The sequence below is a fragment of the Coffea arabica genome, chromosome 3e (assembly GCF_036785885.1).
Source record: "Coffea arabica cultivar ET-39 chromosome 3e, Coffea Arabica ET-39 HiFi, whole genome shotgun sequence".
NCBI classification, from domain to species: Eukaryota; Viridiplantae; Streptophyta; class Magnoliopsida; order Gentianales; family Rubiaceae; genus Coffea; species Coffea arabica.
In genome coordinates this window covers 4810729-4838463 of record NC_092315.1, presented here as the reverse complement: position 1 = coordinate 4838463, position 27735 = coordinate 4810729, and the positions used below count along the sequence as shown (strand labels likewise).

The 27735-nt window shown below is 32.7% G+C and overlaps 2 protein-coding genes and 1 pseudogene across 2 annotated transcripts; 1 reads left to right on the top strand and 2 right to left on the bottom strand.

The window, feature by feature from the left end:
- Positions 1–7382: 7382 nt before the first annotated feature.
- On the bottom strand, positions 7383–8567 carry LOC140038777 (tRNA-splicing endonuclease subunit Sen2-1-like; annotated as a pseudogene).
- Positions 8568–11228: 2661 nt separating this feature from the next.
- On the top strand, positions 11229–14339 carry LOC113734290 (malate dehydrogenase). The gene is made up of 7 exons (XM_027260775.2): positions 11229–11403; positions 12235–12393; positions 12510–12685; positions 13073–13350; positions 13470–13605; positions 13687–13798; positions 14014–14339. Exons 1-7 carry the CDS (start codon positions 11361–11363, stop codon positions 14106–14108), a joined length of 999 nt encoding a protein of 332 aa, XP_027116576.2. The 5' UTR covers positions 11229–11360; the 3' UTR covers positions 14109–14339.
- A 5505-nt stretch (positions 14340–19844) lies between these two features.
- Positions 19845–22368, bottom strand: LOC113734289 (transcription factor MYB4-like). Its single transcript, XM_027260774.2, has 3 exons — positions 22078–22368; positions 21646–21775; positions 19845–20874 (listed from the first exon to the last, which is right to left on the bottom strand). The coding sequence occupies exons 1-3, from the start codon at positions 22208–22210 to the stop codon at positions 20295–20297; spliced, it is 843 nt and encodes a 280-aa protein (XP_027116575.2). The 5' UTR covers positions 22211–22368; the 3' UTR covers positions 19845–20294.
- Positions 22369–27735: the final 5367 nt, after the last annotated feature.

Below are 27735 nucleotides of genomic sequence, written 5' to 3'. Positions count from 1 at the left end.
GCTTTCAAAGGGGTCAAATTAGCTTGGAACTGAGATTGTTGTCCACAGTTTGATATTCATTGTTGTTTTATTTTCATGACAACTATTTGATGTTCTTGATCATCTCCCATGTTGAACGGACCATGGATAGCTACAATTAGACGTTTTAGTTGAGACCTTTGTAGGTAGGGATGGAAGCGAGTCGAGCCACTGTCGAGTAGCTCGGTCAACGACTTGGCTTGAACTCGATCAAATCGAGTTTGAGTCGAGTTTCGAGCTACTCGAATATACTTTCGAGTTGAGTTCGAGTCAGGAATTTGTGGCTTGTGGCTCGACGAACTACTCGTCGAGTCGGATATATTTAATTAATATATATAATTTAAATAATATATATGTATTATAATTATAAAATGACCGTTATGGATATAATTTATATTGAATTTACAAGTGTATATTTTTCGAGTCGAGTCAAAAAACTTGATTAGACTCGACTTGATAAGGCTTGACCTTTGGTCGAACCTTATCAAGTCGAGTCTCGAGCTTAAAAAAATTTCTTCGAGTCAAACCTCGAGTTGCAATTTTTAGGTTCGATCGAGCTCGAGACGAGCTCAAGTCTAGTTACATATAAGTCGAGTTGAGTTCGAGTCTAGTAATACTTGAGCCCGACTTGGCTCGAGTACATCCCCATTTGTAGGATTCTAAATATCTTCTGGCATGAAAACTAAAGATTCGCTGGCCTTTTCTTCCCCCTTGGTTTTGTTAATCTTCAAAGTCGTATATTTTCAAAGTCATTTACTCTCAATTTTCATTAAATTGAAGCTTTAATCATATTTAACCAACTTAAACCTGTAAAATAAATTATATCTTAAAACTGATTCTAACTTGTCATTGTCTCAATGTGATCTAGTTGTCGCATTAGATTCCTCAACATATTGTACAATTGCAAGTGGATAAAAACACTTTTCGAACAACACCATTTTCACGAGGTTCCACAAATTTCTAAAATGACTCAAAATTAAGTGGAAAGGCAAAGTCATAATCTCTTAGCCTGTAAAGTTATCATTTTCTAGAATGTTGGCATGTGAAAAAGGCCCTTTTTAGTAGTTTCATAATTGAATTTGTTAATTGGTGGTACACATAGAACTAGTTTTTTGAATAGATGCTGTTTTAGTGGAAAAGTTTATCAATTTGACTCTTTATTTTCAAGCCCAAAACTGACCACCCAAATGCCTTCGTACGTTATTTTTGTGGATAACATGAAAAAAAAATGAAAATTTTGCATCTTTTGGTAAAAAGAAAGGAGAGCTATACGTGTTATATTCTTTGCTTTCACAAATATATCTGTCTCTAGTACCTTGCATACTAAATTGAAAACAAATATAATTCCTTTCTCTTCCTAAAAATAATCGGTCCAACTGAATGATGTATTTTTTTTTTTAGGTATTTGTATAAAATTTTATTATAATTTACTGTAGAATTTATAGAAAATTTTTTGTATACGTGAGACTTTAGGGAAATTAAATTTTTTTTATTTTTATTTTTTTCCTCTCTTCTTCTTCCTCCCTTCCACCATTGCTGCTCTTCCTTTTCCCTCCGTCCCTATTGCCGCCACTTTTGCCGGCGCTGCTGCCTCACCCTCGCCCTTCTCTTTGTCTCTCTCTCTCTCTCTCTCTCCCTCCCCTCCTCCTCCTCCTCCCCCGTTACCCCCTCTCCTCTCTCTCCCTCACCCATCCCCCTCTCTTTCCCTCTCCCCCTCCGCGCGACCACTAGTTGAAAGACCAGAGCTAGTGAGATTTGGCCAATATTTTGAAGCACTCGGAGCCCAAGAGAGAAGCTGATGACCATCTAAGTGATGAACTGATGATTTGACCCCATTGCAAATGTTGATTAAGCTGTTCCAAGGAGCTTGTGATCTTCCGGACATGAACCACATGCAATGGGATTATTCCAACGTAAGTAGAACTATTATGGTGATTATATATACATGTATATCTTTTTTCTGCTTGCACAAATACTTATGCATGGGCACCCTTTTTTTTTTTTTTGGGGCCAATTACTTATCTCGAAAATCAGACTAATTCAGAAGGGGAAAAAGTTTCCAATGGATTGCAACGATTATTAACGTATGTTTTATATATATGCTTACACTTGTCAAGAAAAATATCTACTGCACTCATATTCTTTTGTAAAAAGGAGAAAACTCAAAGCCACTTAAAAAGTTAGTATGAGGATGTAGAATATTAATAAATAACTGACAATTATATTTGAAAAAAAAAAAAGAAAGTTAACTTCTTCTATATAAGTTGCCAACAAGTAGAAAATACCGTTTGGATTCACCCAGCCATCCAAAAACCACATATTACTTATTGTCTAACATTATGCATCGATCGACTCTAACAAATTAACATCTTCCCTATTGGACTCCATCACTCTAATAAGACGCGATTATGCCTCTAATGATCTTGCTTTTTTACTCTTAATTGTTGACTTTTGATGTTAGTATTCATCTCGTTATTTGTTAGTTAATAGTTAATTTGTAGTGTTTGAACTATGTCTAAATTCACCATTGTGAGTTAATTGTGGAAAAGTCTGAAGTAACGATCGTTATGGTAACGAAACTGTTTTTAACTGATATAACAGGTAAAAATACTTTTAGCGACCATTTGATTACATGTTATACTGGTCATCTAAATAAAATAGTACCTAAAATTTTGGTTAGTAAGTTTTACATAAAAAATAGTAAGTTAACTCAATAATTTAGTAACTTTTATGTCTCAAAAAGTAAATTTGAATAAATATGGAACTTACTTTTTTTTTGAAGTAAATTACTACTCTATATCTGAAACTTAGTTTTTGGAGAGTAAGTTTAGTTCAAGTAATAGTAAGTTTTTATAGATTAATAGTAAATATTGTTGATAGAATAGTAAATTTGGTTAATCATCAAAACTTACTAGTTTGTGGCATAAATTTACTATTTTACTTAAAGAAACTTATATGAAACAAGTATTAGGGACTTTATTTGAAATAATGCTAAGATTTTTTTATTAATAATTGAAGCTTAGTATTATAGTTAGTAATTACTCGTAATGTAAATGTATGATACACAATTGTACGTATCATTTATAAATGTTATATATTTTAAGTATTTTAAATATACTATGAAAACTTTTTTTTTTTTTGCATATGACCTTATAAAATATGTAAGAATAATTTGTCATATTATAAATTTTGAATTATTTTTGAATTTGTGAAAGGTTAGAAAGTTTGGATGACAGTAACAACAAATCTTTCGAGTTATATATAGAATTGCACTTATCTGTACATCACCATATTTTCTATAGATGAATTTTTATGTAAACTGTTAAAATTATGAATTCAAAACGACTAAATCTGACTACTTTATGGCATATATTAGTCTAAATGACTAAAAAAATTACTGTAATCATGTGCATGTTGATTGTTGAATTGAAATTTCCTTTATTACTAGCACAAGTTCTTCTAATCAAAGCAAAATAAAATCAAATAGCTTTTCCTTTTGTATGCAGTAGTTATGCTTAATAGAAAATTATTAAACCACTTTTACAATACATAATTTCTCCTAAAATTAGTAACATTTTCCATGACCTCTAACCTTGTCAATAATACTAACCACCGACATGTAGATAATCTTAAAAGCAAAAGCCATCAATATGACAAAAAAAAATGTTTTCAGGCTGAACGAAAAAAATTGCGATTCTATATAGAATCGAAGAAATTCATCATGAACGAGAATGAATTGCAAAGTTATCATATTTCTAATTTCATGTGCATCCAGAATTTCAGGCAGCATTAGTTTAGAAGAACTTTCCTTTTTCACACTAAGGAACCAATCCCAGTCTCTACGTCTCTTTTATTTTTTCTTTAACCATTAAATGGGGTCAAGGTTGTTAGCAGTAAAATACTAAATAAATTTAATTCCATTTCAAACACTAGTTAATTGTATACTAATATTTTACACCACAATCAATTGAGCACCAATTTTTCTTTTTTTTTAAGTAGCTATTATTTATTTTATTACTTAGGTTAAATATTTACATATAAAATAATAGCAATAAAATGCCAATCCTCGGATCAATGGAACTTCAATTATTGTTAATAAAACTAATTTTGCATTGATAAAAATTAGTCTATAGAATGAAAAGTCAATGGCAACAATTGCTAAAATATAGCAATTTTTAATTATGGGAAAATAAACAACTAAGTTCCCAAAATATTTCACTTTTATTGTTTAAAAAATCTCAACTTGTTGACTTAATTCAAAATAATTCTATTGTCAAAAATATTTTTTTCTCAAATTAACTTTCATGATTAGATGTGAGATACAAATATGGTAAAATATCCCTCATACGTATGTCATGGATATTTTAGACGTTTAGTAAAAAAAAAATTTTGTTATTAAAATAACATTGTATCATAGTGGACTAATTATTTTAGGACCATTTTATATGTGAACTAAATTTAATTTAAATTATACAATAGATTATATATGCATGTGATTTTCATTTATAATTATTGGATCCTATTCTTATGAACAATCTCCAAAGGAAAAAAATCCAGATCATACTGATTTTCTTATATTAATTGTTATACTAATTTTGTCATTTTTATTATTATATTATTTCTCATTTTGTTTAGACTTTTACTCTTATTATTTCTTGTGTCTCAGATGTAAATTTATTAAAACTTTATCATCTTATTATATTCATAGGTGTTAAATTATAAAAATTTTGATATATAAGCAAGTAATATTCTATAGATAACTAGGAAGATTTGTTGTTATTGTTATCCAAACTTTCAAACTTTTTAAAAATTGAAAATGATTAAAAACTTATATATGACAAAATTTTATTACATATTTTACAAGATTATGTGAAAAGTCAAACTATTTTTCATAGTATTTTAAAATATATAAATAATTTTTTTAAAATTATACCTATAATCATGTATTATACAGGTATATTATGAGTACTTACTAACTAAGGTACTAAGAATTAATCATTAATAAAACATCTTATCATTATTTCAAATAAATTTCCTAATACTAGTTTGAAATATGTTTTAAAGTAAAATAGTACATGCGTCCCATAAATCAATAAGTTTTGATTATTAATCAATTTTACCATGTTATCAGTAAGAATTACTATTTATGTATAAAAACTTACTATTACTTGAATTAAACTTACTCTCTAAAAAGTACGTTTGGGATATAAAATAGTAATTTATTTATTTAAAAAGTAAGTTTGATATTTATTCCAATTTACCTTTTGAAGTATAAAAGTTACCAATTTATTACTGTTAACTTACTATTTTAGATGGGAAACTTACTTTCTTATTTTTAAGTGTTATCTTATTTAGGTGGATAGGTCTATCAAATAATCAAATGATCGCTAAAAGTAAATCAAAAATAAATCGAAAATGGTCATATTAGTGTTACCTATTTATGTCTCAAAAAGTAAATCGAAATAAAAATGAAAGTTACTTTTTTAAAAAAATAAATTACTACTCTATATTCGAAACTTACTTTTTGCAGAGTAAGTTTAGTTCAAATAATAGTAAGTTTTTATAGATTAATAGTAAATCTTGTTGATAGAATAGTAAATTTGGTTAATCATCAAAACTTACTAGTTTGTGGCATAAATTTACTATTTTACTTAAAGAAACTTATATGAAACAAGTATTAGGAAGTAGCTAAGATTTTTTTATTAATGATTGAAACTTAATATTATAGTTAGTAATTGTTGGTAACGTAAATGTATAATACATGATTGTATGTATCATTCATAAATGTTTTGTGTTTTAAGCATTTTAATAAATGTATGTATCATTTATAAATGTTATGTGTTTTAATAAATTTATTTTCTAGGTCACAAGTATAAAAGTTAAAGTTGTACTAATGTAGCATAATCTTTGAAAATTATAGTAAATTTACCCATATATTAAGTTTCATGAGTTTCAAATATATTTTGTATCATTTACAATAGGGATTTATATGCACATTTTTATCAAAATTATTTTTAATTGGCAAATAGTATGTAAATTATTATAAAATGTCATTTTATAATAATCATAATTTTATAGATGAATGGTCTATAAACTGCTAAAATTGTCAATTTATAAATGAGTAAATCTTACTACTTTATGGCATATATCAGTCTGATCAACTAAAAAATATTACCTTAATTAAGTGTACGTTGGTTGTTGATTTGAAAGTTGCACCTCTATCACTATTTCGTTATTACTGCCACAAGTTTTTCTAATCAAAGTAAAACAAAATCAAATATCTATTCCTTTTTATATGCAATATTTATGTTTAGTAAAAAATTAATAAACCATGATTACATTTCATAATTTCTAATGAAATTAGTAACATTTTCTAAATAAATTGGAATAGTTTGTAAAATATGTTATTTTTTTACCAATATAATCAAAAGAAATTTGCACTCTTAAAAAGCAAATGGGAAGAAAGGACGATGGCATAAGTATAAATGTGAGCAACTATATACATATCACACCATGAGTTTAGGTTTGATTTGTTCAAAACATCGGTAATTTTTTCGTTAGTAGATATAAAATGCATATTATTTTTCTACATATGGAAAATACAATTTCATATATACTAACCATTAATAGAATATGTAGTTTGAACACGATCAATTGAGCTCATATTTCATTTGTTTAGTTATCATTTATTTTGTTACTTATTACTTTCATGAAGTCATCTGAAGTGGAACAAATGAGTTCAATCATGGTATAGTTTTGTAATTTAATACGAGTTTTTTGTAGTGACTAATTTTAAATGTCATTGTAACAGTTGTCTTCACTAGCATAGTTAACTCACTAATTCTATTATGGTGTCATGAATTTTCAGTTTCAATCCGAGACTGAACGTTCTAACATTGCAATGGAATTGGTCCTACACCCTAAGAATTTGTGGGGATTTCTTCTACAATATCATTTGCAGAGAAGATGAACAATAAAAGTATTCATAGTTGGGAAAAATTATAATTTATCTTTGCTATTTCTAGCTGAATTCAGGCCTGAGAAAATGTATCCTCATTTGGCCGAAAAGTGTATCCCCAAGTTGTAGTTCAGTAATAAGCCATTACCTACGCTACATATGAGACTGAAAGACTGAAAACATACATTTTTTTTCAGTTATTTTTGGAGAATCAAGGACCAAGTAAATGATAACCTTCAGGATTAATAAATGAGTAGCTCGAAAACCAGAGGGTATTGAAGTTTGATTCTGCATTCCATTTTAAACTAGAAAGGCTGAAGACTTTTCTTTTTTTTTTTTTAACAGGAACATGCAACGTTGATATCAATTACATTTTAAGCTTAAACAATCCATAGGGACTTGAATCTTTCTAAATTGTACAGAAGGGACAATCCCTTCTAAAACCATCAAAGCCTGCATTAAAAATCATCAAAATATTCCATGGTCTGATTTGTCATTAATCCTTGTTGACAACTGCTGCCGCAAATTCTCGGTGTCAAGATTCCCCAGTTGCAATTGTTTGGTTCTCACGGCATTGTTGTGGACTCCACCTAGTGATTGTCCTTTGTTCAACGATGTAACTTTCTAAACATGATGGCAATGTTACATTCTCTCCACATTTATCAATATTAACAAGCAACAATGTCTTTGCAACACTGCCACAAAGTCAAGTGTGCAATGATAATCAGACCAAACCATCAAACGCCCATTTGTTTCTCCATTGTTATCAGACAAAACAATCACAGCATACTCTGAATGCAGCAAAGATGGATGATGCCGGTACGCGACAAAGTCCACACCATACTGTGATCCTGATCTAACCACCCAATTCTTCATCCGAAGATGAGAATAAGCTTTGAATAAATTCGTAAAATTTTCCTTTTTGGACATCATGTACATCCACAACTCTTCACTATCAATTTCACAATTATTTTCGTTGATGATTTTGATGCATTTTAGGACATAGAAGAGGTAAAAAGCTTCCTCCAGACCTAATTGGAACCACTGCTTATCCTTCTCAGCTGTGACTACCGGGCGGCCAAAACAAGCTCGATTAAGTAGATCAGTTTGTTTGGCATCTGCTTGGAAGAGTACGCTCTGACTTTTGAAGACTTAGGAAGCCTCCTTTGAACATATATTGATCACCAGTAATACAAAGCCACGTGCTCTGACTTTTTCTGAAACCAGGATATATATATATATATATATATATACACATATATATGCTTAAAAGCGTCCCATTAAGGCTTTCTTAACTACAACTTCACCAAAGAAGCATCTAGAACAGACACTGCATTTATTGGCCGAACACATTGTATCCCCATTCGACCAAAAGTGTATCCCGAAAGCTTATTACTATGGAATTCAGACCGAAAGTGTGGGAAAGTCTTATGGAATTTAGACCGAAAGTGTCTTCTTGTATGCATAATAGTTGAATTTCATCAGAAGATAATTTATCAAGCCGATCAACAATGGTTCTCCAACTTATACCACCACCATGCTTGGGCGATTTGTTAGATAACTGTACTAGCTCATCTACATGAACTGTCATTTCTTCCCTTTTCAGCATGATGCTAGAAGCTATCATGTCAAAAAAGCTATCATGTCAATGTTTGTGTTGGTGTATGTTTTCTGAGATTTTTACTTAAATTCGTTGTAGTACATATGAAATATTGCAACTTTGGACTCCTACGCAATCCATACTCAAGCTGATCATACCTAAAGATTGCAATCCTACGCAACCCATACCCAAAGATTACTGAAAGTTATCTCAAATTGCATCCCTGTTTCATATGTAAAAGTTTAAAATTAATAAACCACGGATTTAAATGATTTATTTAATAGTTTTATCATCTGATTTTTCTTTTAGTCTTGAAGAAATAGAAATTACCGAACAAATTTGTGCAGTCAACTTGTCCTCTTAAATTATGCATAAGATCGAACTTTTGTATGCCTAATGAAACACTACATAGTTAGAAGTTAAAAGGCTTGTTGCATTTGACAAATAAATTACTCTATTTGGGTCGGTGGATTTGAATTCAATAAAGCATTCAGTTGAATGGATTCGGTGGATTTGGAAGTTAAAAGGCTTGTTGCTCTGTGCTTTTAACCCCGTACAGGCATCAATCATATCATACAAATTTCTTTTTGACATTTCACCAAACTGCTTATATGCAATCCAGAATTAACTGCTTTTCCCACAAATGCTGACACCCTACTATGTTTCACATACAGGGTCTAAGTCATTTTCCATACATTTTTCAAGTTGACAATCAAATCAAATGAAAGATAAACAAATTAAAGCAATATAATGAAGTGATTTTCAAGAAACATGATAGTCTAACCTTTTGGCTGTTATTTTTTATCCGCTCTCTTGCTTGATACCACCACCCAGCCTTAATAAAATTCTCAACCTTTTTGTTGGGTCTGCATATATGCCCGATCGACCAGGAAGTAGAGATGGAAAATGTGGACTGAACAGAAAAATTTTGCAAGGAAAAAATTTCTATTCCATCATGTCCTGAGGTGAGAAAATAAAAAGAAGGCAACCAACTTTGGAGAGACAAAACTGTTTCAGAAATCGGTGATTTTTTACTTAAATATTGAAATTTTTTACTTTTAGTATTAGTAAGTTTAATTTAAATAAAAGTAAATTTTATCAAATAATAAGTAAGTTAAATTACTCAAAGTGTAAATTTGTATTTCTGACTAAAACTTATCTTTCAGGCATATACTTACTAGTTTTAATTAAAAACTTACTAAAGTTAATATTAATTAGTTTAATATAATATTTAAAAAGTCACTAAAAAACTTGATCTGTTACTAAAGATAATAGAAACCTATAATAGTAGGTTTCTCTAATATCGTTATCATAACTATAGGCACTGTAACATTGTCCTAATTGTAAAGGTTAAAAAAAATTGTCTCATTTTTGGACTTCATCACTCTAAAAACAAACCTCATCATAACCGTTTAGTAAGCTCTAATCCGCATGTTTTAGAAGAAGATTTTTTTATCCGTTTTTAATCAAAGGTCATATATTTAGAAAAAGATTTTTTTTCAATCTAATATGTGTGGCATGACTAATGATGTATTTACTGCAATTAATGTAATTTTATTTAATAAATTATCTATGACATTGTCAGGGATGTATTTCCTGTTAGAGTTTTTAACGAATCTAGTTGTTTGTGAATATGTTCGTATTCCACCCGGTTCGAGATCAAAAAAAGTTTAATTGTTTAATAAATGAACCAAGTTTGAATACAATATTAGGCTTGTTTAGTAATCGAGCAGAACGTGAACCTGTTTGCAAATTATTCGAATAGTTCGTGAACACATGAATAATTATAAAAACAAATAACTAAAAATATGTTTAATATTATATATAAAATTTTACTAAAATAATACTTATACATGAATTGTTATTGTTTATTTTTTAAATGCAAGAAATACAATTAAGCTTTTTCTAGATAATATATTATTTATTAAAACATAATTAAATTATCTCCAAACACAAATTCAACTTTGATCGCGAATATTTATACAAATAAACGAATCGAATTCGAGCAGTAATTATAGTTCGTTTAATATAGGGTTAATTCCACTTTGTCCCCTCAAACTTTGAACGCTTACCCACTTTAGTCCCTAAACTTCAAAATGGGACACTTAAGTTCCTAAATTTATAAATACCTCCCAATTAAGGAAAATTGTTAACAGAATCCTGAATGCAGTGGTGGTCGAAGTGTCCCATTTTATAAAGATTTAGGAATTTAAGTGTCCCAATTTATAAGTTTTAGAGATTTAAGTGTCCCATTTTGAAGTTTAGGAACTAAAGTGGATAATCGTCCAAAGTTTAGGGGGACAAAGTGGAATTAACCCTTTAATATATTCTATCCAAACTTGCCTGAGCACCAAATATTCGGCTCATTAAATGCTCTATTTCTTGCAATTAATGCAACTTAATTAAAAATTTTCTGTTTATACTTTATATAAAATAAAAAATTAGGAAAAAGAAGAAGACGGCAAAAGTAATTAGCAGCACACTCCTCAGTTTACGTAACCGTCCACGCCTTCCATCGAAAAAGTCAATAGTACAATACAACTCTCTCTCATTATTCACCAGAAAAAATATGGCAACCAACAAAAAGATAAATAAAAATGGAAGACAATAATCGAATAAGCCAAGTAGACTTTCTTAAAACGACATCGTTCTAGATCCCCATCGAAACAGTATTTAGTCGAACCTTCTTCCTCGTCTTATCATCACTCGCTACTCTCTACTCTCTACTCTCTCTCCTCTGCAGATCAGATCTCAATCCCGCTTTTCCCCAGACCGACGAATCAAATGGCTAAAGATCCCGTTCGCGTTCTCGTCACCGGCGCCGCAGGTAACAATCACTCCCCCGTAGCCCGATTAAAAAGCTCTGTTTGTTTTATTCTTTGTTCTGTTTGTCTAGATCTGATTTTTCGTTTTCTACATCTTCAATTATTGCCTGATTGTGATTGTTCTGCTTGTTCATCGGTCTGATTTTGATTGTCGGATCAGCCTGCTAAACTGAACGTGACTGGTGTGTGGGAGTTATAGATAATCATGAATCATTTCGATGATTAATCGCAGGATTTAGCTAGGTTTTAATGTTGAAGTGATTACAAGTAAACTTTTTGTGTTCCAGAAATAAAAGTATGGTGTAAGAGGTAAAGATTCGAGCAATTTCTTAGCTTTCATTTGTTTATTAGTTTTAATAGTAGTTGAAATGATTTAGTTCGGTTTGCAAGGCATGTTTTTCGAAGAAGAATATACCTTTATTGTATACTTTCGTATATAATGGCAAAGGAGATTGGAAACAACGTGTCTATGGTTTTTGGAAAACAAGTTTTGAAACCGTAGGAAATTTCCGTTTTTGCAGGTATTGGTATGTTTTTGTTTTATTGGATGTTAGTATAATAGTAGTTGAATGATTATTTTGTTGATCTTCTTGATTTTTCTAGTGTATATTCATTGCATACCTTTCCTGTTTGCTCAGATTCTTTTTTGGTAGCCAGTTTTAGGAAAAAGAATCTGAAAAAGGATATGGGGTTGGGGTTGGTGGTTGTTTTTTGGGAGTGGTGGAGTGGGAAGGATAGGTTCTTTTGAATGTAAACTATCTATTATTCAAAAAGAGCGGATAATTTAGCGAATTATGAAATATACTGATCTGAAACAAGCTGGTTTATTTCAGGCCAAATTGGATATGCTCTTGTACCCATGATTGCCAGAGGAGTGATGTTGGGACCTGATCAGCCAGTGATCCTTCACATGCTGGATATTCCACCTGCTGCTGAGGCACTCAATGGAGTTAAAATGGAGCTGGTTGATGCTGCTTTTCCTTTATTAAAAGGTTTGTCATCTGGCCGTCTTAATTGTTATTCCTATATGAAAGCTAACATTAGTTAATGCTCGATTGTCAAAGTGAAAAATGGATTTATAAGCATAATTATAATTTTCTTTGACCAGGGGTTGTTGCTACAACTGATGTTGCTGAGGCATGTGCTGGTGTCAGTGTTGCTGTAATGGTTGGCGGATTCCCAAGGAAAGAAGGAATGGAAAGAAAAGATGTGATGACAAAGAACGTTTCTATCTACAAGTCTCAAGCTTCTGCTCTTGAGCAGCATGCTGCCCCTAACTGCAAGGTGCTTAGCATTTTTAATAACTTGTAGATTACTGGTTGCTGTCCATAGATGCTGGTTTCAGCTTTTGTTTTGTTGTGGAAAGGCATTTTTGGTTCCTTTCCTAAGATTCACTTAGATTGTTGGGACTTGTTACCTACTTCCTTTTTCTTGTTTGACTTGTTTGGAAAAACTTGTTTATCATTTCAACTAGATATGATCATGTCAGTTGGTTAGTTATTCAAACTTTTCTGTCCCCCTGAACTTTTTTGAATGGGGGCAGTTAGTTAACTTGATGCAAATCAGGTTGATGTATGATGAAAATGGTCTAAAGAATTTGGATTTCCGGTTGTATTTCTGTCTCTTTAGATATCATATCTTAAATGGTCTTCTGCTGATTTTTTCTTCCAGGTTTTGGTTGTTGCTAACCCTGCCAACACGAATGCATTGATCCTGAAGGAGTTTGCACCATCAATTCCTGCAAAAAACATTACTTGTTTGACAAGATTGGACCACAACAGGGCCCTTGGTCAAATCTCAGAAAGATTGGGTGTTCAAGTTAGTGATGTTAAAAATGCCATTATCTGGGGAAATCACTCCTCAACACAGTATCCTGATGTCAACCACGCAACTGTTAAAACATCAGCTGGAGAAAAGCCTGTTCGTCAGCTTGTAGCTGATGATGCCTGGTAAAAAGTTCAAGTTTTTGCAATATGCTTCTTAGGTTTTCTAAGCTCTCCATTCATTGCCAACTTTTGGTTTCACATTTCACATGGTTTTAATGAAGATATGTTATCTGAAATTTTAGGTTGAATGGAGAGTTCATAACCACAGTCCAGCAGCGTGGTGCTGCAATTATCAAGGCTAGGAAGCTCTCAAGTGCACTCTCTGCTGCTAGTGCTGCTTGTGACCACATCCGTGATTGGGTCCTTGGAACTCCTGAGGTAAATCTTAGTGTGCATACTTTGAACAATATGCATAGAATACCTATTCTGCTCTCATTCACGGTTTATGCTGCATTCTAGGGCACATGGGTTTCTATGGGTGTATACTCTGATGGCTCCTACAATGTGCCTGCTGGGCTTATATATTCCTTCCCAGTAAACTGTAAGAATGGAGAATGGTCTATTGTTCAAGGTGAGCATGGAGATCTTTGCTCTATGGCTTTTGTTTGAAATGACTTCTTATAGCATCAGATGTTAATAGTTTGTACATGAATTACTCGTGACTGGCTACTACTTATAATTTTGATTAGTCAATAAGTTTAATCAGTTGTTCTGGTCTGGCCTTTCTTTCGTTTTCGCTGCTTTCTTAATGGCACTTAAGATCTGGCATTGCTGTCCATGTGCCAGGACTTTCAATTGATGAGTTCTCAAGGAAGAAGATGGATGCGACGGCTGCAGAGCTCTCTGAGGAGAAAGATTTGGCATATTCATGTTTGTCATAAATTTGCCCATTAGATACATAGGGATGTGATAGCTTCGCTGTCCCGGGGTTCTCGTAGAAGTAGCTACAGTTTTGAATAATGCCATTCTTCAATCTTGAGGAACGAGTAATGCATCTGCTTACTCGTGATACGCTCTCTTTTAATTTTTGTGAAAGTTCCTCTGTCATGTACTTCGTCTCAGAAGAGACTTGATGAAATCTTAGACAAGGTTCATTTTTCATTAGGAGTTTATTTCTGGGGTGATTTTAAAGCTTTTCAATTTTTCGTTGCAAGTTGTTAATCAATTAGTAGGGAGAAGAAAGAAAGCTAGATGGTTTGGATATGGCTGGCCTGGTGCTGCTCTGCTATAGTTGATAACGTTTTCCTCCCGGGCCGGTGAAAACCAAGTTGAGAAAATCTAACAAAAATTTTCAAAGTATCTAATTTATCCTCAAATGTATATTGAAGGAATTTTCATTAGTATGTATATATTCAAAGCACATCCTATTTCTTTCTTATATAAACTCTTAAACAGCGTTAAAATATCTTCTTCCTTTTTCTTTTCTTTTCTTTCTTTCTTCGTAACTTAAAACTTCTGTTCTTTTCTATCCTAAACTTCCCAACTGTATTTCTTCGCTTGCATGAAGGGTTTTATTAATATCATCTGTGGTATTGGGTTGCTGTTGGTTGCACATTCTGTTCAAAAGCCTAACAGCAGCCCAGCCCAATCTTAACAATGACAACTAAGGGTCTGTTTGATAACATAAAAACATAAAAAGTGCTGAATCTGAATTTTTTCAGATATTCAGATGTTTTGAGCGTTTGATAAATGAAAATTCATTTGTTGAACTTGTTAAGTAGTGCTGAACTTGTGTGTTTTTTTTTTCAGTACAAGAATTCTAACTGAATGTTTAATGCTGATAAGAATCAATAGAATTACTTCAATTATCTTATCTTATCTACCAAATCTATCCTTGTTTGTTAATTATGTTCAAAATTCTTATCTAATTAAACAATCTAATATTCTCTATCTAATGATTTTTTATTTCTTTTTTTTCCTTTTTGAATGATTTTCACATTTTCTTCATACTCCTCATATAATATATTTCATTTTTTATATTAATTTGATTTAAAAATATATATTATCATTTTCATACCTAACATTTTTAGCTAATTAAATCATAGGTTCTATTTTTTTTTGGATGAAAAAATATAAGGGTAAATTTGTCAAATTTAACTTATTAATCATGCAGTTATAAATGTTTATCAAACAGTATAAATAGATTTAACATTAAAATTCAGACATTCATATATTTCTTTTCAGTGCTTAAAATTCAACAAATTAATTGTTTCAGTATTCAGATTTGAGAATTCAAACTTCAGAATTCAGATTCAGTTTTATCAGACGGAACCTAAGTCTCAATTAACCCAACTGTCCTCAACAGTTACGACGTCAGCTTCTGGTCACGGGAAACTCGGATTCTCACCTTCCAAAAGGCATCTTCTTTCGAATTGAGGGCGATAATCCGGCCCAAAGATTGCCAAGCACGGTCCTAGGAAATTCTCCTTTGAGTCTTCATTACCTAGTCCCATTATGATTTATTAACCCACTAATCCATCCATCACTTAAGGGTAGTTTGGACATCTAATGACTCCAACGTGATACAATAGATATGTAGTTAAATTAAGCTAAATGCATTACTTTTTTTCTAAATGCGTCTTAGTTTTGGAACGAGTTGTTTCTCAAAAGCTTTCGAGTTTCTTTGTCAGCAATACAAATTTTCAAAACTTCTTGCACATATCAACATCTCAATAATATCATCTGCAAAATGTTGTCGAGAACACACTATGCAACTTGTACAAAAAGTTACGACTATCTTGTTTACAAGTTTCATGCGCAGACATAAATGGCGCAATGATCTTCTGCATTACTTGACAAAAATGCTTCAAAATCCAACATTTATGATGGGCTTGACTAGTGCATACTAAGTCTAATTAGGCCGCCAAGACCAAAAAAATAAAAGAAGAACAAGTCTACACCATGGGAGATGAAACCGAGACCAGTGCATACTACATAGGACCGCATTCCTGGTAAGACATTAATATTCGATTTTGATATAATAACCTATTTTTAAGGATTGTCCCAAGCGTCAAAGTCTTTCATGAAAGAGTGGTGATATACCACCCCAACTTCAAGAACGTCTACATGAGCTTAATTCCACGAGTAGATTAGTAATTTATTTCTTTGTGTTAAGATGAAACTCAAGGGACAAGAAAAACCATGAGAACTGAGATATCAAATGGAACGGCAAAAAAGAAGATGTAAAACACACAGTTGCTTTCTTGAATTGTTCAAGCAAAGATGATCGTGAATGAAGATTGACTTACTGACTTAGTTTTGATTGAGGGCATCAAAAGATTATTGGCTAGTAAACGCTTATTCAGATATCCAAGATTAGGTTGGTTAACTTAGGCAGTTCTCGGATATTCAACATTAGCTCATTTGACTTTTCCAAGAATCTGATTTGAAGATGGCAAAAGCATTTTTTCTTGTGGACACTCTTGTGCATTTCTGCATGTGCTGGGTGTTTAATTAATCCGGATGTATGCATGGGCAAGCTTTTTTAGGCTAGTTATAGCATTTGTAGCTCTTTTAACATCGGGTTATTGCACATAAAAGTTGATTAGAGAAAGTAATTATCGAGAAAGATAGAATCAGCTAAAGTTACTTTCAGACATATCTTTAGATTTTAGTCTCTTTTAGCTATTAAAAAAATAAAAAATTTAGTTGCAAAAGTAAACGAGAATTGCAAAGAGTACATAGTTTATCCACAATCGAAGCTTGATGAGATTAGGTCCAAAGTACTGTAATGTGCCATAATTACTGACGTTCACATTTGTTGCTCTTTTTTGGAAGAGGGGCACGAATGGTTGCAGGAAGCAACCGTTCCTAATTGTTCACGGTTAAAATTTGGCCAAAAAAATTGTATGGTTCAGATCTCATCTTGTACCTCGTTTTTAACAATATGTGTGGGATCTACAAAATTTTGTTATAAAATTACACATTGTTAAAAGTAAGTTATACCATATGCAAACAAGTTATGTCGTGTGCAAAATGCACGTAACCTTCAGGAACGATTGCTCCTGCAACCATTCAACCATTCCTGCCCCTGGTCCCTCTTTTTTGATACCGTCAGAGGAGCCCTTGTAGCAATAGCTCTCGATGAGAGGGATGTTTTCTTTGATTGAAATTGACAAACTGACTAAATGTCAATATGATGGTTTTGTAAAACTTTGTACTATTGACTACTAATGGTGAAGTAGCTTTTTGAGTTTTGTTTGCAGGACTTTGAACTATTGACTAATTAATATTTTTGTTTGAACGTTAGCATTTTGAGCCAAAAATGATTTTGTTCAAAGAACTTGTTCCACAATGAAGGAGACATGACAAAGATGTGACTTTACTACTCAAATTTTCTGGCAAACAGTGTATAACATGATTCTAAAAGTCATGATTCAAACTCAAATTCAATGAATTATAAGCCTGTTAGATAGCGCCAATGACAAATTTTTGTTTCAAATGCTCCTAGAACTCAAACTCTTTTATGCTTTCACATAACTCGATTATGTGAGTAATTTGATGTGTGATTTAAGAAATTGTTAAGGACTTGTACCTTGGTGATTCTATTTTTTCTTTTTTGTTTTTCTTTAAATAAACGTTATTGATTGACAAATGGACCAGAAGATATTTAAAAAAAAAAAAAAAACTGTAGCACTTTTTCTTTGAAAAAAAATATTGTAATATTTTTTTTATATGACGTATGTGAAAAAAAAAGTGATTGAAAAATATATTTATAATACAAATAAATAAATTTATGTAAATAATCCACTGTCTAAACACACCCATTAATGATCTCCACTTCCAATTCTTTCATCCTCAAACTTAAAACGGTTTAGTCGCCCGCATACTTTTCTTTCTTTCTTCTTCTTCTTCTATCCGATCAAACAATGCATACTAGTAGTCAATGACTTAAATGTTCACTTTTATGGTTCGTTTTGCTAAATCAATGATAGAGAGAGAGGGGTATTAAATGAGAGCCAGAAGGCCCATGACCATGTCGAAATTTGATGCCAAAAAAATGAGGAACTTGCACGCAAAAAGGACTAGGAAAATATCAGAACCAATAGAACAACTTGATGAATAGGAAAGCAAACAATAATGACCAGTTAATTAGAGAAGACGAGTTCAAGTAAGAAAATTTAGGATCCTATCCAGTGAATTGCTTTTTTGCTTTTCTTCTTTTAGACTGATTCGAGTTTGCAGTAGATAAAAATCCGTGGCATTAGTCTAATGACAACACGAGGAATCGAGGATATACAAGTAAAGAATATTCGTCGATCTTTTGTGTGCTAGGCTGCTAAGAAAAATTTTCTTTTAGTCTTCAATCTTTTGTGTGCTAGGCTGCTAAGATAAATTTTCTTTTAGTTCTGCTCCTTTTTCACCTCATAATTTCTACAGTGCAAAATTGGTTCTGGCCCTTTGTAGAAGGACCCTTCCACTAAGGTAAAGAAAATCTAGTAACCCGGCAGAATTTTCACAAATTTTTAGTTCTTTATCCCACCTCATGCACAGGGGTGGAGACAAAGAATATACACAGTATTTGTGAACCTCATAGCTTAAAAGTTTTCAAGAAAAAAAGCCCTCGAATTGATAGCGTCGGCTAGCTACACTAGACAACAAAATCAGGGCTCAGGGGACGAGGAATACTAAAAAAAAATGCTAATGAATATTGACAACGATCTTGGAATAGCAAAGAAAACCTTATTATGCTAAGAGAGGCGTGCTAAATCGATTGCCTTCTTAGTATTTTCAGAAAAAAGATAAAAAGACTTGATGATGCAATAAACTGTTAGGAAAATATGAATGTTACATGAAATTGAATGCGACGTGTAAAAATTATGCAGCACCCCTCAAGTTGCAGGTGTGTATACTTGCCTTGTCACTCCATCTCCTACTTGCGGAATATCTGTTGGTCCATTTTTTGGAATTTGATTGCTTTATTCGTGTTCAAATGACAAAGGAAAGAGATATAACATGAGACAGAAAAGTTGGCATGGGATAATGTTCATCTATAGATTCCCAGTATCAGAGCATCTCCAAGCAACGAAAGGATAGTTTGAAGCCAGCAAATGGTTTTTGTATATGGCTTTCATCACTTAGATTTTAACAACTGAAACAAAAAGAACGGCATGGGCATGATTTGATTATTTTAGGTTGGGTAGCACATCAAAGGAATCTTAATGTTTGGGGTCACTTTGACAAGAGATGCTGTGGTAGGACAAGATAACCTTCAAAACTAATGAGATAAGATTAATTTGTGTGACATATAAATGTTGTTTAACATTGATTTAAAAACAATGATTAGTCACTAACCTGGCAAAGGCCCTCAAGGTGCAGATTGAATTTTTCAAAAGGTGGTGGTGGTACGTGGTCTTTAAAGTCAATTAATTAATTGCCTTTTGTGTTTTGTTCTTTTCTCTTGGCATATATATATAAAGTTCCATGAGGAGGTGGCCATGCATGTTGGTCTGCATGAATCGCGTGGGGGGGGGGGGGATGTCTTTGGACAATTGTTAATCCCTAAATTTCAATTTTTAGTTAGCTTAATTAGCCTCTTAATAAATGAATTTAGCTTTTCCACAATTCAAAAATAGAAAAAAAAAAAAGAACTGGGATTATTTGCAAATCAGATAAAATGCTGGGTAATTAATAAAGTATTTTCCATCATCATCATCATCATCATCATAGTCATAATGACTATAAAATTACAAAAGTTCTACAACATTCATGTGATCATAGCACTCAGCTGAGAAAGCCAAATGAGGATCCAATATGGTAAAACAGATTTGTCAAGACTTTTTTTTTTTTCTCAACACCCCTTTAAGTTGACGTAACCTAAGTCCTGCAATTTAAATGTGTACAAACTAAAATTCCTAATTCCAACTTTGGCTTTTCCCATGGCTGCTCACGTACAGTTTCCTAATTGGATCAAGATTCTGTGGTATGTAGGAGTTTCCTAATTGGATCCCACCTAGGAATTTGTTGTTTGTGCCCCCCATCCATGTTAGTGGTCAAAAACGTCACCTAGATAAAAAGAATTCCAACTTCTCAATCTAAAAATATACTACACAACCAGAAGAGCCCTCTTAATCTAAATCAGGTAATTCCCCAGCTCTAATGAATAGATCGTACCAAAAGTCCATGCCATCATCAAAATTTGAAATGTAGGCATTGACATCTTCATCACTAGCAGCCACAGGAGATAATGGAAATTGAAATTGCATGTCATTAGTGGCCAGGCCATCATGAATTTCTGATTGCACATTTGCATTGTCTACTGGGAATTCCTCTGACCAAAAGCTTTCATCAATTTGAGGAAAATACTCTGGTGAGTCCATTTTTTCTTGCTTGATGGCCGCCGAATCGTTCTCTGTCACTGTTGAGAGTTCACTAGAGGAATGTTGCGGTGACACCGGGGCACATCCGAGGCTGGTAGTAACTTTTCCATCTTGGTGATGATGATCATCAGTGAAATTGGATTCATCAGGCTGATCATCAATTTTCACCGGAGTTCTGGGATCTGATCTTTGAACTTGGGTGGACTGTTTCTTGATGTCCTGAGAAGTAGCCGGATGATTTTTGAGCCTTTTCTTCAAGTGGGTATGCCAGACATTTTTTATTTCATTGTCTGTTCTGCCCGGGAGTCTAGCTGCAATTGCAGACCATCTGAAAATAGGACAAAGAATTGTACATAAGATATTTGCACGAGCTCTGCAACTGTTCTTTGTTTATGTACTAGATGACAACCAAAAAGCTCGAGCCACAAGCTTTGATTATTAAGACACAAAATCCTAAGGCACAAAAAAAAAATTAAAAAAAAAGGACACAAAATCCTAAGAAGATAGGAGCCATTCATTTATTATCGTATACCATACACAGTTTGGATTTGTTTATAAATTCATATGGGTTTTCCTAGATCCTATGTGAGTACACAAGTCCATTACCATTTATTATATGGGAAGGGAATCTTTCTATCTCAAAACTTTTGCTGAATTTTTTAAGTCTCCTCTTTAAATCAAATACAGGGTTAAACCAAAACGTGAAGCTGCAAGCTAGCTCTGATTACAAGACTAATTAATTATTGATTTAATAATAGTTACCAATGACCTCTATTTTGTAACCTTCAGCAATGCTTGGCTATCTCAATCAGCCTCAAATATTCATCATGACTCGGTACAATGGAAGGAGGTGTTGTTGGTGCTTTCTTCTGTTAATCCACATGTATTTGTCTATTTATGATTAATCAGATAATGTGAAGGTGTTGTGATGCATGTGAAAGAAATAAAATGCATGTACACAGTACACTAGATGACTCCTGGAAATGACAGAAAAGTGGAATTCAATCCATTGCTTTCCATTCCTGTGTTGAATGCAATAATTTGCACTAAAGGGACACAAAAAGTGAAAAATATTTGACTAGGTGTTAACTCTTCACACCTGTTCCCAAGCGTTTCATGTAACTTGATGATAGTGTCTTCTTCCTCCTTGCTGAAATTCCCCCTCTTTATATCTGGCCTCAAGTAGTTTGTCCAACGAAGTCTGCAACTCTTCCCACATCTTAAGAGCCCTATAGAAGAATTGGAACAAATTAGCTATATCAGCGTTTAATATGAATACATCTCCAAAAAACAATCTGTTCCCAAGAATGTTTAAATCCTCTTTGAAGTTCTACTCGCATTTTTATGTCTTCAACTGGGAAAATTCATCAATTAATCTACACACTGTGCCAGGATCAACAAGGGATGAATGAACACTGAGGATTGATGTTTTTTCACACGTTCTTGCATTCCACTTCTTTCTATATTGATGCTGTGAGTGGAAGAATACAACAAGAAACAGAAGAAGAATCTACAGGAAATTTGTGTTTACCAGCTTGTTTTGGAAGAGCCCTCCAATTTCCATGGCCATTTTTCTGAATGTGGGAGACCAGAACCTGGTCTTCTTCTGGAGTCCATGGCCCTTTCTTGAGTCCCATTTTTTCACAGCATGGAGCCCTCACCATCTCTGAAACTTTTATATACTTCTATTGATGAATCAGGAGGAGGAGGAGATACTGGAATTCTTTCTTTCTGCTTTTCAATATAGTAATGCAGCTGCCGTCTCAGTCTCTGTTTCTCTCTCTCTCTCTCTCTCTCTGTCCTGTGCAAATGTAGTTGCCTCAGAGCTTAAGGGGGGAAAGTTGGGTATTTATCGTGAAAATATTCCACATATTACAAGACTAGCGAGAGAGTCCAACAAAAGCATCTACCCTGGAAAAGTCTTTACCTGTGACTTCCGCGAAATTGGATCCATCTTTTCTCTCCTAATGTGTGCACTTTGTGAATTCCATTTGAATATTTAGGAAACTTAAGGTCAATCTCTTTACATTTATCACTTCATTCTAAATATGATGATTTACTCGTGCTAAGTCTTAATTCGCTGAATCCATGGAGTTTAATTTGTTTGATGATAAACGGTTGATTTTAGCTGCTAAACCCTTACTTTGGAAAGGAATTTTTCACCAAAAAATCTCTACATTTTCTGTGAACACATTTCTTAATCACTTTTACTTCATGTATATCAAATCACTACAGTACATTTTCTACAAAAACTCCAAAAAATTACAATCTAAACACAATGAAAGTCTAGTACTTAAAAAGTTTAGTAGAAGAATACATAGTACTTAAATTTTATGTGGTGTGCACGAGGTGACAAACACCCCCGAATTTACATCCCTTGATTCGAAATTCACGTCTCTAATGCATTAATAACTTGTACTATTAGCACTGAAACTTGTACAAGATGAGATTTTAAGGTGTAGCGCATGAATTTAGCTCTTCCTTTTATATATATATATTTTTGAATTGAACATATAAAACAAAAATGATTCAACATATTTTCCAAAATATCTTCTTACAAAATTAACTAATTCAAGGGTTTCGCATATTTGCTCCCTTTTCTACAAAACACTGTGTATTGGCTGGCACAAGTAAATTGAGCTTGACGAAGTTTTTAAACAGAAGAACAAATTATCCGGGTGACCACTGACTTTTTGGAATAGTCGAGTTTTGACAACTCAACTATTAATAGTATGTTTTTATTCACTGACCCCATTAAAAGTATAAATTTTGGATCATTCTGTTTGATTTTACTGTCGAATGTAACTATTAATAGTTGTATGTCTTATGGATTGTCTGCAGACCATTAAATTCAGTAGAGTTAACAATAGAATGAAACGGAATGGCAAAAAGTTTACACTTTTTATAATTTAATGAATAAAAATATAATATTATTAATAGTTGAGCGTCCAAATTTTTAGTATTCAAAAATTTCAATGACTACCTGGATAATTTGGTCTTAAATAGAAAAGAAAGCGTTGTTTTTTTGGGAAAAAAACAATAAGTGGGCGGGGCCACAAGCCGGAAGATTGAAGAAGACCATCACATGCACCTTATAAAATGGGTCCTTGATATAAGAGTGGGGTGAGGTGACCAATGAGCGTCAACGAATGACGACACCATTAGATCTCATATAAAAGTCCGCACCGTTTCATTTGTATTTTTTCATCCTTTTTTTTTTTTTTTTTTTTTTTTTGGATAAAAAACATCATGCGCACCACCGATGGCGACAAGTACAAAACAAATACTACTTGATTGATACTACAGATCTAACAAAATAGCAAATCCATAGAAATATTATACTAACATACAAAATAATACTTTGTAAGCCGAATATCATCTAAACCACACTGCTTGCTTCCTCTCAAATCTGATAATAAATTGATTCAATTCCAAATGTTAAGGTGAGACCTGATGACAAGTTGGAAACTCTCATCTTAACAGACTAATGCAAGAAACAGACTAATTACTAATTATAAAAACAGATCAATTATAAAAACGCTAACTAGAGATCCCTAAGGGAGGAAGAAAGTTTCACTAGAGAAGAGGAGAAACCCTCGTTAAGAAACCTACGATAGACTTGACTGTAAACACAAATTTAAAAGGGAAAAAAAGGCATCGAGCCGGTCATTCTTTTTCATATATTTGGTAGGTCTATTCAATTGTTTTCATTCGTTGTAACTAGTAAAATGAGCCAGTCAATTTGGAACAACACAAATTGACCTTTTTCATTTCTTTAATTTGTAGTCACCTATCGATCGAACCTCTAGCCAGTAATAATTTAAGGGTGTATTTGGATTACAATTTTTCAAAAAAAAAAAAAAATTGTTATGTTTTTCATAGACATATTTTTCAATCATATTTTTATCTCACATACATCAAATCATTACAGTAATTTTCTACAGAAAAAGTCTAGAAAAATGCAATTCAAACAAAGTCTAACTGTACACGAGAAATTTTGTGCAGTGGCTCCTTTTTAATAAATGCTGTTTCTTAATGTTCGATCTTAAGCCTCAAAACTTTGAATGTTCTGATTTGCTCAGCTAATGCAATTTTTGAAGTTTACTCTACTAGAAGGTTTTTTTTTTTTTTTATTTATTTAATAAAAAAAGGTTATATTTAAATTACGTTTCTGGGATTAATACAACAAATTACAATCAACTCCTACACTTTGTGAGAAAAACCAACAAGAAGTTTCAATGTACCACAAGTTATGCATTTAATTTCCCCATTTTTTTTTCTTCTACACACCCTTTGATTTTCTTCTCGTTAATCTCTATAAAGATTTGTTTACCAGAGCAACTTGATGGGGTTGGAAAATCTTTCAAAATTGGGCTGCAATTAGAAATGTATGTAGTTCTAGAAATGCACATTGTCGTTCTTCCATGATTTGTGACAGATATACAGTTGGTTTCTTAACATAAATTAACCATTTGCAGACAATTAAAGCAGCCATACAATTTTATTAAATTGTGTAAAAACCATTATATTAAAATAACGACCAGGACTTCCCCAAATTTTCTGCACGTGATAGCTGTCTTGGACTGTTGAATTGTAGGCAGTTGATAGCATGCACTTGACAAAAACATGATAAGGAAAATACAGAAGAAAGAATGAGAAGGGAAAAAAAAAACACACACACACACACACAATTTTACCAATTCTACTAACTACTTCTTGCCCTAAAATTAAAAGGGCACTTTTCATTTTTTTCCCCATTATTACAATTTTTTTTTTACCTCTAATTGCCCCCTTATTATTATAAAAACTTTCTTGTGGTGGCCCTTTCAATATTTATTGCACGTGCGTTTTACGAATTCTAAGTCAGGAACAGTCAAACAACGTGCTCATAGACAGTAGTAGTAACTAACGAGTTTCATGTCTTTGAAAATTCTTATTTCCTTGTCTTTTTTTTTTTTCCTCTCAATTGCCTTTTTCTTTGTCTTTTATTCTATATACACAACCATATAGCTGTTTCTGATGACTGATTTTTGGAACGTCAACCTGACTTTGTGATAGCTGGAAAGGGTTCCAGAAGACATGCATATACCATATAGGACTAGCTAGACAGTAGTGTGTGTGGTTCTTGGAAATTCACGTATGAATAAGGTTATTGACTGTTATGACACCATTCCCTTTTTAAACAGGCAAAATGGATTCACGTATTCCCTCCTTTACATATTGTACAAATTTGATCTTATATTTTATACATTACACATTTGGGAGTTGTTGTTTGGATTGCCAAATTATCCTAAATAATATTTCGTTTGCATCATAAACACATTTCTCAATTCACTTTTTTATATTTTCAATTATTTTTTGTTTCACGTACATCACATCACAAAAAATATTACAGTAATTATTCCAAATAATATTTCAAATAATACTCTATCCAAACACTATTGTTAACATTATCCAAAATTTTCTTTTTCTTTTTTTTTTAAAAAAGCAACATTTCTCTTCTTTGTACCAGTACTTTAGCAATATTACAGAAATTAACTACACTCAATCTTTTTGATTAAATTGATGCTAATGGTGTCAATTTTGCAAATACAGCCGAGGCGCACATTAAATGAAGAATTGTTCATCAGTATAGTACTAGAATTATTTATGGCATGTGGCCAGCCATTTTTGGGATCGCTTGCACCTCTTCCAAAAAGAAAAAAGAGTGCAAGTTGCAACTTTCTTGGGGAATTGTCTGTGGAAATTATTGTTGCAGAAAGAGAAAGAATTCACGCGCAATCTTGTTGCTAAAGACCAAACTGCACTACAAAGGACAGTCCATTTATACTTGTGTGTGTGTGTGTGTGTTTTTTTTTTGGTGAAGAATCCGTCTACTTTGTTCTGATTCTTGGTCAAATCCGGCCTAATCATGAACTTGGGTTACGATAAAAATGAGTTTTCTTCCCAGAATATCATTGCACGCAGTTCATCTTAATTAGGTTTTATTCCATTTGCTGCACTAGAACTAGAAGATGTTGTATCCAGTGAATGCATCTGATTATGTGCCTCCGATCACTTCCATCCAAGTTCATTGCCTGCCAAAAATCTGTACATTGCATGTAGAGAAGTTTTGAAATCGCAAAATTTTTGACTTCTAATGAAAAGATTAAATAATTTGATCTTTCTTACTTTACCGGCTCCAAAAGAATGTCCAATTTTGCATTCTTAATTCTTTTTCATATGAGATGAAAATTTTAGACAGACAGTAAAAATTGAACCATTCTCGTATTTGAGGAGTAGCTTTTTATTTCCAAACACAAAATACCACATCCAGATTAATACTTGATCACCTTGAACTCCGTCATGTTGGTGATCGATTAGTTTAATTGAGAAGTTAACCCACGTTTGCCACAGTAAATAGTTGAAATAAAAGCAATTACCATAAGCAGATTTTAAAATCGAGAAAAAGTTAAGCCAGACAAAACATTTCTTACCTTTTCACTATTCTGGCGGAAAGTACTCATCAAATGACGATTGACGACATTATTGAGTACAGTAAAGCAGCTGGTACTTTTTGACCTCTAAATTAGCTTTTGCTAATACATTACATTAAATCTGGATCCAATTATCCATAAAGCTTCGAGCAAAACAAAAACTCAAGGTCTCAAAACCGCACGCCAAAATCTCCAGCAACCAAAGATGCGTATAGATGAATCAGTTTTCAATTCAAGTACCATTTCTTGATGTTCGAGCATGGAAGCAAGTAACCCCGCCGTACCACGAGAGTCAAATGTTTATGACTTTTGCAAACTGCTAAGGATGTTGCCAAGAAAAACCACTTGATTTCGGCACTACTTGGACTTGGAGAATACTTCCTTAGATCCTTCTGGTTCACACCTGTTTAGACTACTTCATGATATCGTTTATTCTTAGTTTTCGTAAAGGTTTAAGTTTGACGACAACAATAATTGTTAATATTGCTCAATTAATGAGTACCAAACAACACTTCTACATGTCTTCATGCATTTATTTCGTCAATAGGAACCTGTTATAATGAATATTAGTTAAGAATAATTAGCATTTAAGCTCGCGAAGCAGACTAAAACCAAACAAAAAAAAAAAAGGGAAACCCTTGTGGAATGAGAGGTATGTATTTCTTGCTTAAGTGCTGGTTATTGTTGAGAAAAAGTTTTAAAACATGGGGCGA